General features: G+C 39.2%; 1 protein-coding gene across 12 annotated transcripts in view; it reads left to right on the forward strand.

The window, feature by feature from the left end:
- LOC110450175 (SH3 and multiple ankyrin repeat domains protein 1-like) overlaps positions 1–15,679 on the forward strand; it is a 134,702-nt gene that overhangs the window by 67,799 nt on the left and 51,224 nt on the right. For 9 of the 12 annotated variants that reach the window (XM_021497462.1, XM_021497464.1, XM_021497463.1 and 6 more), the window contains 9 exons: positions 1,111–1,219; positions 2,111–2,268; positions 2,734–2,901; positions 4,385–4,501; positions 5,499–5,643; positions 5,988–6,245; positions 7,499–8,332; positions 11,836–11,940; positions 12,476–12,560. In XM_021497462.1, the coding sequence (XP_021353137.1) occupies positions 1,111–1,219; positions 2,111–2,268; positions 2,734–2,901; positions 4,385–4,501; positions 5,499–5,643; positions 5,988–6,245; positions 7,499–8,332; positions 11,836–11,940; positions 12,476–12,560 (1,979 nt within the window). Of the gene's footprint in view, positions 1–1,110; positions 1,220–1,242; positions 1,637–2,110; positions 2,269–2,733; positions 2,902–4,384; positions 4,502–5,498; positions 5,644–5,987; positions 6,246–6,994; positions 7,055–7,498; positions 8,333–11,835; positions 11,941–12,475; positions 12,561–15,679 lie in introns of those variants that run through there. The other 3 variants (XM_021497471.1, XM_021497470.1, XM_021497472.1) reach the window with 3 other exon arrangements.

Consider the following 15,679-nt stretch of genomic DNA (forward strand, 5'->3'; position numbering starts at 1 on the left):
TGGTATATAGTACATATAGTGATGTTTAGATGACTTCCTGGCTACCTAGTAGAGGCTGGTATATAGTACATGTAGTGATGTTATGATGACTTCCTGGCTACCTAGTAGAGGGTGGTATATAGTACATATAGTGATGTTTAGATGACTTCCTGGCTACCTAGTAGAGGCTGGTATATAGTACATGTAGTGATGTTAGATGACTTCATCTGTTTAGAGTTTAGTGGTCATTTGAGGAACTATAATTACTGTTAAAGCATTATCTTTTTTCTGTTTTTTTGATATAAAGTATACTCAGTTATTTAGAGTTCGTTTACTCTTTGAGTGTGTACAGAGTTTGTTTACTCTTTGAGTGTGTACAGAGTTTGATAACTCTTTGAGTGTGTGCAGAGTTTGTTAACTCTTTGAGTGTGTACAGAGTTTGTTTACTCTTTTAGTGTGTACAGAGTTTGTTTACTCTTTGAGTGTGTACAGAGTTTGTTTACTCTTTGAGTGTATACAGAGTTTGTTTACTCTTTGAGTGTGTGCAGAGTTTGTTAACTCTTTGAGTGTGTACAGAGTTTGTTAACTCTTTGAGTGTGTACAGAGTTTGTTTACTCTTTGAGTGTGTACAGATTTTGTTTACTCTTTGAGTGTGTACAGAGTTTGTTTACTCTTTGAGTGTATACAGAGTTTGTTTACTCTTTGAGTGTGTACAGAATTTGTTTACTCTTTGAGTGTGTACAGAGTTTGTTAATGTAAAGTTTTGATCAGCAGGAAACTATTATTTGTGTTTTGATCAGCAGGAAACTATTATTTGTGTTTTGATCAGCAGGAAACTATTATTTGTGTTTTGATCCACAGGGAAACTATTATTTGTGTTTTGATCCACAGGGAAACTATTATTTGTGTTTTGATCCACAGGGTAACTATTATTTGTGTTTTGATCCACAGGGTAACTATTATTTGTGTTTTGATCCACAGGGTAACTATTATTTGTGTTTTGATCCACAGGGAAACTATTATTTGTGTTTTGATCCACAGGGTAACTATTATTTGTGTTTTGATCCACATGGTAACTATTATTTGTGTTTTGATCCACAGGGTAACTATTATTTGTGTTTTGATCCACAGGGTAACTTTAAGCACTTCATTGACTATGTGAAGAACTGTAATGTTGAGAAGGTGACCAAACTGGCCAACAAGGGACTAGACCCAAACTTCCACGACTCCAGTACGGGGGGTAAGTCAAACTTCCACGACTCCAGTACGGGGGTAAGTCAAACTTCCACGACTCCAGTACGGGGGTAAGTCAAACTTCCACGACTCCAGTACGGGGGTAAGTCAAACTTCCACGACTCCAGTACGGGGGTAAGTCAAACTTCCACGACTCCAGTACGGGGGTAAGTCAAACTTCCACGACTCCAGTACGGGGGTAAGTCAAACTTCCACGACTCCAGTACGGGGGTAAGTCAAACTTCCACGACTCCAGTACGGGGGTAAGTCAAACTTCCACGACTCCAGTACGGGGGTAAGTCAAACTTCCACGACTCCAGTACGGGGGTAAGTCAAACTTCCACGACTCCAGTACGGGGGTAAGTCAAACTTCCACGACTCCAGTACGGGGGTAAGTCAAACTTCCACGACTCCAGTACGGGGGGTAAGTCACGCTCAGATTTAATATAGTTCATATAAGTTTAACATATTGTCATTATTACAGTGAAACAAGAAAAGTTTGTTCCTGTTATATTTTATTGAGCAGAATGACAATTTCAACCATTTGTAAATTGAACAAAAGGTTGCATATTTGCTAAATCCCTCTGATACTTACAGTAAGTACCTGGTTAAGTCTTGAGGGGAAGCAATCCAACTGGGGAACATATTGTGAAAGGAAAGATATTCTTGTTTACAGCCGGACGTCACAGCAGTTCAGAACTGTGGATAAGGCTGGCTGACAGTCTCAGTAGTAAGATTGTGATGTTCCCATTGAGACTCCAATGAGTCTGTTAAATGGCTTGACCATGTTATTACATCGGGTTAGATGAGAGGGTGCAGAGATTTAGAAACAGGGACTCTTTACAAACTGTATGTTGGGTAACAAGTGATAAGTGTTCCGTTTTTTGCCTGTGGACAGAGACACCCTTGAGCCAGGCCATGATGCTGACGAAACAAAAGTGTCGGGAGCTGATCATCAGTCTAGTAGGCGGTGGGGCACACCTCGACTACCGCACCAAGAAAGGCCTTACCCCGCTACACCGGGCTGTTGTGGCCGGCAACACAGAGGCTGTCAAGGTAGGTAGAGGGGTACATCTTTACTCTGTGTGTCAGTACTGTAATGAGCACAGGTGATGTAGTAAGTCCTCCCCCTGTTGACACTAGCCTGGTCTGACAGGTGATAAATTGAATACCATGCTTTCCTGTAAATACATGCTGAATCACATATAATAGTGTGGAGATGACACCAGGGCTGTTTGTACACGTGATTGGCGACCAGCCATTACCTACAGCTTCTGCTGTCCAGAGTGAGGCTGAGTCATTCCCGGCGTACTGACATGCTGGTGACTTTATAACTTTGGATGTTTACTATGAGTTTTCACAATTTTATTCGCGTAAGTAGCAAATATTGTCTTTTCTTTTGATAACACTTTTTAACTTTCAGTGGATTGTAATACAGATCAGTTCTTGACCTGAGATTGAAATACATGTAAGCAGTGAACTGAAGTCCTCACATACTAGTGTTTCGTGTATTGTTTTCAGACCCTGTTAGACCTAGGGGCGTCCCCTAACCTGAAGGATGCCCGGGGCCTGACCCCGCTGTACCACTGTGCTGCCCACTCCTGTAACCCTGTGTGTGTGGAGATGCTGCTGATGGAGAAGGCGGTCATTGGTGCCACTGATGAGCAGGGTTGGATGGAGATACATCAGGTGGGGCTCTCACAGTCATCCTGTTTATCTGTCCTCACATTGTCTCTAAATCTCTCCACTTGATTCTGTTTATCTGTCCTCACATTGTCTGTAGATCTCTCCACTTCATCCTGTTTATCTGTCCTCACCATGTCTGTAGATCTCTCCACTTTATCCTGTTTATCGGTCCTCACATTGTCTGTAGATCTCTCCACTTTACCCTGGTTATCTGTCCTCACATTGTCTGTAGATCTCTCCCCTTTATCCTGTTTATCTGTACTCACATTGTCTGTAGATCTCTCCACTTTATCCTGTTTATCGGTCCTCACATTGTCTGTAGATCTCTCCACTTTATCCTGTTTATGTGTCCTCACATTGTCTGTAGATCTCTCCACTTTACCCTGGTTATCTGTCCTCACATTGTCTGTAGATCTCTCCACTTCACCCTGTTTATCTGTCCTCACATTGTCTGTAGATCTCTCCGCTTTATCCTGTTTATCTGTCCTCACATTGTCTCTAAATCTCTCCACTTGATTCTGGTTATCTGTCCTCACATTGTCTGTAGATCTCTCCCCTTTATCCTGTTTATCTGTCCTCACATTGTCTGTTTATCTCTCCACTTTATCCTGTTTATCTGTCCTCACATTGTTTGTAGATCTCTTCACTTTATCCTGTTTATCTGTCCTCACATTGTTTGTAGATCTCTCCACTTTATCCTGTTTATCTGTCCTCACATTGTCTGTTTATCTCTCCACTTTATTCTGTTTATCTGTCCTCACCATGTCTGTAGATCTCTCCACTTTATCCTGTTTATCTGTCCTCACATTGTCTGTAGATCTCTCCACTTTATCCTGGTTATCTGTCCTCACATTGTCTGTAGAGCTCTCCACTTTATCCTGTTTATCTGTCCTCACATTGTCTCTAGATCTCTCCACTTCATCCTGTTTATCTGTCCTCACGTTGTCTGTAGATCTCTCCACTTTATCCTGGTTATCTGTCCTCACATTGTCTGTAGATCTCTCCACTTTATCCTGTTTATGTGTCCTCACATTGTCTGTAGATCTCTCCACTTTATCCTGGTTATCTGTCCTCACATTGTCTGTAGAGCTCTCCACTTTATCCTGTTTATCTGTCCTCACATTGTCTGTTTATCTCTCCACTTTATCCTGTTTATCTGTCCTCACATTGTCTCTAGATCTCTCCACTTTATCTTGTGGAAGGTACAAGTGTAATGAGATGTGTTTTTTGGAGGTTAAAAGTAATGGTATTTATTTTTACTTGATAACATATTACATCAAAGACTTGTCTTACATATATGGTCAATCATAATATAATATACACTATAAACAACAGAGGTATACTTGTGCATGGATTTATTTGTGAGAGTTGTGCTTCTGTATGTGTTTTTGATGCAGAATCTTGAATTAAATTAAGAAGAACACATGATCTAATGATTGGCCTTGGGCGGTAATATTTGAATTGGTAAACTATTGTAATATTACAGGCATGTCACAATGGTCTGGTCCAACACCTGGAGTACCTATTGTCGTACGGAGCAGACATGGACATCCAGAATGCCAATGGTAACACAGCGCTCCATGTGTGTGCAATAAACAACCAGGTAAGATCTAGTTGTCTCGAGGGATTCATCAGGTAAGATCTAGTTGTCTCGAGGGATTTATCAGGTAAGATCTAGTTGTCTCGAGGGATTAATCAGGTAAGATCTAGTTGTCTCCAGAGATAAATCAGGTAAGATCTAGTTGTGTCCAGAGATTAATCAGGTAAGATCATCTTGTCTCCAGAGATAAATCAGGGGGTTCACTATACGACTTTAACAATAATTGGAACATTTCATTACTTTCCATGGGCTTTTTTTGTTTAATTGTTACATTTAAAAACAGACAACCAGTTGTTCCGCAAAAACGGACAAGGCCCCATGTGTATCGTAAAAGGCTACACATGTGGGGGCCCCTGCAGAATCGGGGTTTTTCTTCTGTGTCATCTACTAATGGACGGTGCCCCCATTGCAACACTTGGGACTTTTTTTGTTTCCTATCTTCCTATCGTCTTTCTTTTATTTCTACTTTCTCTGCCTGCCGATGTCTCCCTAAGCCCCATCCTCATATGGACCTAGCTGTTGTCTCCCTAGGCCCCATCCTCATATAGACCTAGCTGTTGTCTCCCTAGGCCCCATCCTCATATGGACCTTGCTGTTGTCTCCCTAGGCCCCATCCTCATATGGACCTAGCTGTTGTCTCCCTAGGCCCCTTCCTCATATGGACCTAGCTGTTGTCTCCCTAGGACCCATCCTCATATGGACCTAGCTGTTGTCTCCCTAGGTCCCCTCCTCATATGGACCTAGCTGTTGTCTCCCTAGGTCCCATCATCATATGGACCTAGCTGTTGTCTCCCTAGGCCCCATCCTCATATGGACCTAGCTGTTGCAAGGACGTTAAAACCCAAAACAAATAAATGACAATTGTTGCTGTTTTAGTAGCAATGGTTGGAAATGTGCAATTTTCAATTTAACACTGAATATGTCCTACTGCAAAAACTGTTCTTGCCCTACAGACTTATAAAGTTTAGTGTAATTTCTGACTGTCAATTGTTATCCCCAGGAGTCCTGTGCGCGTGTGCTGTTGTTTCGAGGTGCTAGCAAGGACATTGTCAACCTGAACCACCAGACGCCTTACCAGGCGGCCATCATTGCTCAGAGTCACGACCTGATCCTGATGCTGGAGCAGCACCGCACTGAGGATGTCGGTCAGTAATTATAGAGATAGTAGAAACACTTTGATCATACTTTTCTGAATTATGAATCTAAAAGTCACATGACATGATCATACTTATCTGCAGTATCTGACTTGTGTGAATATCTGATTGTTTAGCCACTTTCAATTTGACATCATTTTTACTGCAAAGTTAAATAAAGAACCCATTCTCTTATAGCTTGAATTAGCAGTAAAGTTGTTTAAAACGCTGGGGATGATCGGTGAGACAACACAGGTTAATTAATGTAAAAACTTCCTATCACCGAATATGACATGCTGCTGGTGCTAGTTGAAGGTAAATTACGTCACAATAACATTTTCTGTTGATCTTTTCAGTTCCGATTCGTGAGATGCCACGATATAGTAACCGTCGCCGTGACAATCCAGCATTACAGTCCATATATGGGATGTCTCGTAGTCGTAGTGACCCACGAATCAATGCAATCTCTATGATGGATGATAAGTACATGACGACTTTCGCGTCTATGCATAACTTGGCGTACCTAAACAACAACCACCCGGACACACCGTCTGGTGGCTATGAGACGGACTCTCCATGCTCAATGTCAGTGTCCAGTGCCAGCTCAGGCATGGGTAAGCTTTCTTATCAGTAAATCTTAGTAGCCAACCATAGGTAAAATAGTTCTATTGCGTTGTTTTTATTTTAGAAAATGATAGTCAATAGAAATTCCCAACAAAATAATTAACTATATAATAAGGTATGTAGACTGAAGTTATTGTGAGAGGGGAACTTGTGTGTATAATCTTACCAGTAGACATTAGTTTGTGTGTAGAGGTGGTGAGTAATGTTTGGTGATAGGTAGAAATGAAGGTATGTTAGTATGATACCCTAGCCAGTCCTGTAAGATCCTTACAGCTCACTGGTTGTGTGCTGGGTTCTCCAGGTGGCAGTGCACTGCTGTCTTTATCATAGTTACCATTTTACTGGAATGCCTCTAGTTCCTGCATCACCAACATACCCTGTCTCCTGGATACACACACGCAAGCACATATACACTACACACATGCAAGCATGCATACACTACACACACGCAAGCACGCATACACTACACACATGGAGGCACGTCCTTAAGTGACCTTCGCTGTTAATAGGACGTTAAACCAAACCTCTAGTTCCTGCATCACCAACATACCCTGTCTCCTGCATACACACACGCAAGCACGCATACACTACACACACGCAAGCACGCATACACTACACACATGGAGGCACGTCCTTAAGTGACCTTCGCTGTTAATAGACGTTAAATCAAACCTCTAGTTCCTACATTAGTATGAGGTAAATGTGAGCTGTTGAAATGTTGTCATGGTGTGTAATTCAGGCAAACATAAAGCAGCGGTGTCCAAAGATGTTTCCATGGCATCAGGTCAAGAGGTCGAAGGTAAAGGTCACAAGCATTAGCTTTTAGTCAGCTTTACTGTAACGTAGATAATCAACGCTTTCAGGGTGAAAAGAGTCTAAAACTTGCTGCTTCTCTATGTACTGTAAACTGTTATTTTCACGTATCCATGAATCAAACATAATCATTAATCATTTCCAGGGAAGTAACACATACTCCCCAGAATCTTGAAACTGTTAACTCAACACAGCACACACTAGTATTATTTTTACGCAAACAAGGACTTAGCACTTACCAAGATAAAAGCTATGTAGGGTAGTTTCTTGCTTTAAATCCCTTTTGCTGTAAGCCAAGTTATCATGTTATTTGTTTTCTTTCTCACTCAATAAACCAAGTATTTATGTTATCAGTTCAACAAACCAGGATGTTTTGTATGTTGCGACTATTTCTTGTCAGGGTGAGACATGTATTGCTTCCTCAACGCAGGTACGCCTGAATATGGCCCGAGTGACTTTCGCCCCTCCTCACTGTCGTACGGGTCGGTACTACAGAACCCCCTCCCCCAAAACAGCAGATTCTCCAAAGTGCCTCAGCGCAGTCACAGTATGGTACAACATGTGACTAGCCCCACAATGCTCAACCCATCATCAGTGGACCTCCACAACCACAGGGATCCATTGGCCATTTGCCACAAATGCCACCGCCTTAATGTGCCACTAGAGGGCCGACCGTATCGCCATAGTATGTACAGCCACTATACATCGCCACGTGGCCTGGGTGTGGTCAGACGTCCATCACTGCAGGCAGAGATGATGTACGAGCACAGTGTACACTCTGCTGACTTAGTTTTGGACAGACAGATGGAGGACACACATAGACACTGTACCAGACGGCCTAGTAGGCTGTCCCTGCTAAGTAACCACAGTGCCACAATCTACAACCATCCAAGTCCCTCCTCTTCAAGTGGCAGTGTTGGGGCCACTATATCAAGTGGCAGTGATGCCACAATATCAAGTGGCTCCACTATTCAGATCAATGGTGCCACTGAAAACTATAATCAAGAGGAAAGGAGCACTCCAGCTGCTGTCTCACACCAGTCTGTACAGTCAATGAACATACAACACAGCAAAATGACTGTCCCGAACAAAAGTAGGGGGAGAAACGTGGTCAGTTTGTCAGCCCTCCCCATGTACCAGGAGCCCCGCCCTCAGGGTCCCATTCTCAACCTTACCACCCCTGAAAGTCTCCATGTGTGTGTCCAGTCCTACGAGGCTACCAACCCAGTAGAGCTGACCCTCATCAAGGGAGAAATCGTTGAAGGTCTACATTTTATATTTTGCATTGCGTTTGCATTGCGTTCCTTTTTCAGCATGTGTCCTTTATTTCATTTTGATCTGTTTAGTTATTTCAGTTTTATTATCATTGACAATATTCACACGCATGGATATAACTGGCTCCGTACTATTTTTTTGTTACCATGCTCCTGGCATGCAGGTATACGATGAGGAATTAACATGACCTAATCCTTAACACATTATACACAGAGAAATATTCACCTTTATAAACAGTTGACTTTAATCAGACTTCTGACTGCTACTTTTGATTTCTATATTTAGCATCATGTTTGATATGACAGTGTTTTGTATACGTATAACCAGCCATGACCAGCCACACTAATACTACGTCTACAGGGTTATGTAGTGTTCCTCAGAAAACTGCAATTACACACGTGTACGTTCCAGGTTTGACAGGTTTTCAAAATGTTTTTGGAATTTCATCACATCATATCTTTTGGGGAAGGCATTTTGTTTCTTGTCCATCATTTAATGCTAAGTCAGTTCAATATCTTTCTGTTTGTTGTCATACATAATTCACTCTGGCAGATTGCCATCTATGTCCATATTCATCATCAGGGGAGACAACTCCATTCACACATCACCTCAGCAATACAGATGGGAACTCTATCACTTATTTCAATTGGATGACTTTCTTCACTATTTTATATATTTCATCACAATATTTCAGTTCATTGAAACACTGTCACCTGATTCTATGTATAATTTACTGTATAAATGTATAAACTCTTATATAATGCTATTATACCTGCAGCTAGATATTAATCTTATCAACATTTGTTTTCAGTTTGTTCAAATTACAAGGATGAAACGGATTAAATAATTACACTGAAAAACAATTAAGGAGAGACTATGTATTGATGTAGTCTATCTGTTTATATGCGGATATGATATTTAAGTAGCATTTTGCTATTATTTTTTTGAGAATTGGTTAAAGAAAGTTGGTAAATTGAAAATATCAAATTAATATTTGGGAATTTTTATTAATGTCTTGTCATGTAAATTATGTATGATGTTTATGCTTCAGTTAGCCATGACTTGCTAGTGAAAATTATGTATATCATATGTACTTTGATAAATAATAAATGATGATTTTAGTTAACACTACAGCAACCATTTCCCCTTAGATATACTAACATTATTGACAATGCTAACATTGACACTGTTACTGTAGGCTGACATTGCTCAGTTCCACAGAAAGACCAACAGCAGTTCTACAAGGTTATACTCGCAGTATTAATTAATGCTCTGCCTTCTAACAGTACCATGTCTGGGTACTAAAAAAACACAAGGCTAATATAATTTAGTGACAATTTGTTAAAATTTTGTTTTGTCTTTGCTATTTGTTTATAATTGTTTTGAAAGTAAGAAAACAAAAGTAGATATTATGTAATAGAATTTTGGATTTGCATTAATCTATTTAACTATTTATCAATTTAGATTTTTTTTGAAACTATACAAAAAAGAACAAACTATTTGTCCCCACACACTTTGCTCAAAAAAATAAAATAAAAAATAAATAAAAAATAAATAAATAAATAAACAGAGCTTTAAGCCTGTCAGTGGACTGATAAACAGAGCTTTAAGCCTGTCGTCAGTGGACTGATAAACAGAGCTTTAAGCCTGTCGTCAGTGGACTGATAAACAGAGCTTTAAGCCTGTCGTCAGTGGACTGATAAACAGAGCTTTAAGCCTGTCGTCAGTGGACTGATAAACAGAGCTTTAAGCCTGTCGTCAGTGGACTGATAAACAGAGCTTTAAGCCTGTCGTCAGTGGACTGATAAACAGAGCTTTAAGCCTGTCGTCAGTGGACTGATAAACAGAGCTTTAAGCCTGTCGTCAGTGGACTGATAAACAGAGCTTTAAGCCTGTCGTCAGTGGACTGATAAACAGAGCTTTAAGCCTGTCGTCAGTGGACTGATAAACAGAGCTTTAAGCCTGTCGTCAGTGGACTGATAAACAGAGCTTTAAGCCTGTCGTCAGTGGACTGATAAACAGAGCTTTAAGCCTGTCGTCAGTGGACTGATAAACAGAGCTTTAAGCCTGTCGTCAGTGGACTGATAAACAGAGCTTTAAGCCTGTCGTCAGTGGACTGATAAACAGAGCTTTAAGCCTGTCGTCAGTGGACTGATAAACAGAGCTTTAAGCCTGTCGTCAGTGGACTGATAAACAGAGCTTTAAGCCTGTCGTCAGTGGACTGATAAACAGAGCTTTAAGCCTGTCGTCAGTGGACTGATAAACAGAGCTTTAAGCCTGTCGTCAGTGGACTGATAAACAGAGCTTTAAGCCTGTCGTCAGTGGACTGGGATCAGCAGTCTATTTACAGTGATACTGTATACATAACGTAGCATGTTCTTACTTACTAATGACATCATGTCTGGGTGGTGTCGCCCAGCTCGTTTAGAAGGTTGTCAAGTTTTTATTTTCTGGTTAATTGACCTCAACATTAATAACCTTGTGATATGGTGAAGTTTTAACTGTAACAGAAACAGGTGACTGCTAAAGGGTCATTCATACTTCATATTAACAATACATGTACCATGAAGGTAATGTAGGTTTAATATTCAGCGTTTACCGAATTTTCTTTCTGTGTTTAATATTATTACTACAACTGAACTTTTTCCATTTATTTATTTGTTCTACGAATTCAGAGTTAAAGATTTTAAGTAATGACATCAATTTTTGTTAAAAACTAGTTTTTTTATACCCATACTAAATTGGTATTCAATTCATTGTTTGTGATATATCAGGCCCTGTATTCATGAAACCGTTCTCATGCACTAGCATGGATTCTGTGGTTGAATTAACATTTTATTTTGTAAACTCGTGTAACATGGTCACAAAATAAAGTGTTAGTTTTCGAAAACGGTCTTCTGCTTTCAGTCTCTCAAAGTTTTTGTCCAAACAAATCACATTTTTATCAATTTATCACCGTAACAAAATATAAGGCTTCAGCACAAAATCTGAGTTTGAGCATTAAAATGGTTTCATGAATATGAGCTCAGGTTATTTTATAATTAACAACCTGGCACCAGATATATATTAAGTTGTTTACAAGGTATCCAAACTTGAAACAGATGCAGTGTAATGAGAAACGTTTGACATTCACCTGGTTTTCGGAGGACTGTAATGATTTATGTAGACTTCTTATGTCATTAGGTAGTGCAGTGTTATCAGTAAGCAATTTGTCTTGTCATTGAAGTGAAATCTGAAGACCTGGTATATATTACTATGATTACATAACAAAAAACTTTGTCCTCACTGTTTCTGTTATAAATAACATCTCTGTCTACATTAATCGTCGGCTGATGTTAGATACAATAGACTGTACCAGGTATATTCAGGTGTGGAAATAAAATGAGAAAGCTGATATCCCACTTTGGGTGAGGGCCTTAATTTGGATGTTTAGGATTTTTATGGATCATATTGTGTGACCTACTTCTGACATTTAAGTGTTTACGTTTCCAGTGACCGGTGTGAGTGACCAGGGTTACTGGGAGGGACGCAACATGAATGGTCAAGAAGGGTGGTTTCCTAGCGACAATGTACAGGAAGTCCGTCTGCGACGCAGAGGTAAATTATTTCAGTCAAAGTTGGAAAATGTTAATTACATGTAAATAAAGTAATGGATATGTGTACTGCATTTATAATGTATTTTCATTTGACACGTACCAGACACGGGTAACATTAGCAACAGTTTATGTTCAAATGTAAAATATGATTGGAGTGGTTTACTTATTCCTTGGGTAAGAATGATCGCTTTAATGTGAAAGTATTAACATTTATTAAATGAACAAATAAAAATAAATGTAAATTGTAACAAGTTAGACCTTAGCTAGCTGACATTGTTCTTCACTTAACATCTCCATAACATTGACACTGTAAAACTTTTAAGTAGAAACACTTTATTATCATTTGTGAAGTCTAAGCCAGTTTTCTATTATTATTTATCCTTATTCTTTAAAATACTTTTGATACATTTTTGTTTCTTTGAAAAGACTTCTATGCGGATCAATTTGTGATAAGATTGTCTCTGTAGCCATAAATTGATATTTATTCTGATTTTCTATGAAGCAATGACCTGACTTTATTTGTATCTCTCTGACAGCTGGGTCCCTTGGAGATATAATGAAAGTGTCCCGAGACAACGCCCTCAATAGGAACACACTAGCCACGCTGGTCCACCCTTATGGGTAAGTACTTGTTTTATACTACTGGTACTGGATCGCTGAGCGATAAATTGATGTTTTTTTCAGCCATAATGAAGCTATAGACAACATTTTGTTTATTATTTCTATAAGTTGTTGGAAGAAAGAACCATGTGATTTGTTCCAGTGTGTGTAGTAGATATCACAAATGTAAACAGGTGATACATTGTGCATGTGTTTAATGTAGGGGGGATAACTCTAGCTATATCCCATTTATTGTCAAAGTGATCAAGGGGTAGATAACTCTGACAGGCTTTGTCTGAGTGTGTTGTGGTGAGTGAGTACAAGTTCCCTGGGGACGGACCGTGACACTGAAGTTGATATACAGGAGGATGTGACATATGTAATGCACATCATGTTTTAATCAGGAATTCTCACAAACCTTTGTTTATAGGAGTCATCCAGTAAAGGACAAGACCGGGTCAGACAAGATATGTTTTGTTTCTGTACAAGTTTTTGTTAAGTGCAGTTTACATCTTGTTAAAAGTAAAATCATTGCTGTGACATTTTAATTGTACAAATCAAACTTTTTAATTTGAATTTTATCTTTGTGTGTAAATTGCCCATGATATAAATTTCATTTAAATGAAACTTTCTAGTTGAAGATTGTAGATAGGCCATAAAACAACACAAAAAGGAAACAAAACAATGCTGTAACTTTTTAACAACTTTACTGAGGATGTCACAACAAAGTTCCCATCACACAGGAGGTTTATGAAACAAGAGAGATGTTGTGGCAATTACTTTCCGATTCTTTTTGTTATATACTCAATGAAATTATTTGGAATAGCACATTATGGACGAGAATTGACTCCAGGCTCATTTACAGTTTCACTTCATTATGCCATGAATATAAATTACCTGTATACTTAGACTTTAAATTCTGAAGTTTCGTTTTTTGATACATTAACACAAAATTTACTGAATGTCTGTGGAATTGTTTATTTGTTCTGATCTCAATGTTTCAAATGTATAAAATATACACAAATAATGGACTTAGCATGAAATTGAATGGGATGGATTTTATTTGCTTTGTGAACGTTAACATCTTGTGATACCTGTAGGTGTGTTGAAACGATATGACACTGGCAATAACAGAAACATTGTAGAAATGGTGGAGATAACTATAAAAGATATAATTACCATCAGGACCCCATACTTGCCGACTCTCCCTATTTTGGAGGGAGACTCTTGATTTTGGACCCTAAAATTGAGCCTTTCACCAGTGAATTTGTTAAATTATAACTATTTTCTAAGATCTGATGATTTCATCTGACAGAATAGCTTATAAGAAGCTATTTAGTGATATTTTTTCAAGGATGTACATGTACACATATTTTATTTATGCTTTTAATTCTGAGCACATATAATCTTCCCCATGGAAATTCAAAATAATTGGCAAGCATGGGACCCAGTTGTTCAAAAGGTGATTAGCTGAATCAGTGGTCAGCACAATTTTGTTTATGTATCTTTAAAATACAACCATTACCTGATTTAAAACCTTTCAGATAGCAAACAATTACATGCACATTTTTTTTTACGTTGTATAGGGTATTGACTAAATGATTACAGGTTGAAAATGTCGTTTAACGGTGAATCAGGAGGTAAACAATAGCCTCCAAACCAAAGGAATTGTTTTGTTAGTATATTCATCAGGTAAAAAATACATCTTAGTGTGGAGAGTGTTTTGGATCCCTGCCAGTAGGACATAGACAAGATCACATAAATCTGGGTCAGATTCATGCTTAAATTTACCCGCAGGTTAATGGCTGGTATGTGGGATAAGATCTTGTACACCTGATTGAAAATGTACCGGTTATATAGTGATGAGTGGGCCTGGCGGTTATATAGCGATGAGTGGGCCTGGCGGTTATATAGTGATGAGTGGGCCTGGCGGTGTGTGGGGAGTGTCATTACATTTCTACAGTTATATAGTGATGAGTGGGCCTGGCTGTGTGTGGGGAGTGTCATTACATTTCTACGGTTATATGGTGATGAGTGGGCCTGGCGGTGTGTGGGGAGTGTCATTACATTTCTACAAAATAAAAAGATAAGACAGCAGACAAACGAAGCCTGTATCATCTCCCAGTATACAATTAATACATAGGTAATAATATCAATACATAGGTACAATCTTGTTAGAAAGTCCGCGAAGCCTGTATAATCTCCCAGTATACAATTAGTACATAGGTACAATCTGGTTAAAAAGACTGCGAAGCCTGTATCATCTCCTAGTATACAATTAATACATAGATACAATCTAGTTAGAAAGTCCGCGAAGCCTGTATAATCTCCCAGTATACAATTAGTACATAGGTACAATCTGGTTAAAAAGTCTGCGAAGCCTGTATAATCTGGTTAGAAAGTCCGCGTAGCCTGTATCATCTCCCAGGATACAATTAATGAATAGTTACAATCTGGTTAGAAAGTCTGCGAAGCCTGTATCATCTGCCAGTATACAATTAATACATAGGAACAATCTGGTTAGAAAGTCCGCGTAGCCTGTATCATCTCCCAGGATACAATTAATGAATAGTTACAATCTGGTTAGAAAGTCCGCGAAGCCTGTATCACCTCCCAGTATACAATTAATGCATAGGTACAATCTGGTTAGCAAGTCCGCAAAGCCTGTATCATCTCCCAGGATACAATTAATGAATAGTTACAATCTGGTTAGAAAGTCCGCGAAGCCTGTATCATCTCCCAGTATAATATCAATACATAGGTACAATCTGGTTAGAAAGTCCGCGAAGCCTGTATCATCTCCCAGTATACAATTAATGCATAGGTACAATCTGGTTAGAAAGTCCGCGAAGCCTGCATCATCTCCCAGTATACAATTAATACATAGGTACAATCTGGTAAGAAAGATCGCGAAGCCTGTATCATCTCCCAGTATACAATTAATACATAGGTACAATCTGGTAAGAAAGATCGCGAAGCCTGTATCATCTCACAGTATACAATTAATACATAGGTACAATCTTGTTAGAAAGTCCGCGCAGCCTGTATCATCTCCCCGTATACAATTAATACATAGGTACAATCTGGTAAGAAAGGCGGCGAAGCCTGTATCATCTCCCAGTATACAATTGATACATAGG

This window comes from Mizuhopecten yessoensis, unplaced genomic scaffold (assembly GCF_002113885.1).
Source record: "Mizuhopecten yessoensis strain PY_sf001 unplaced genomic scaffold, ASM211388v2 scaffold5061, whole genome shotgun sequence".
Lineage (NCBI taxonomy): Eukaryota > Metazoa > Mollusca > Bivalvia > Pectinida > Pectinidae > Mizuhopecten > Mizuhopecten yessoensis.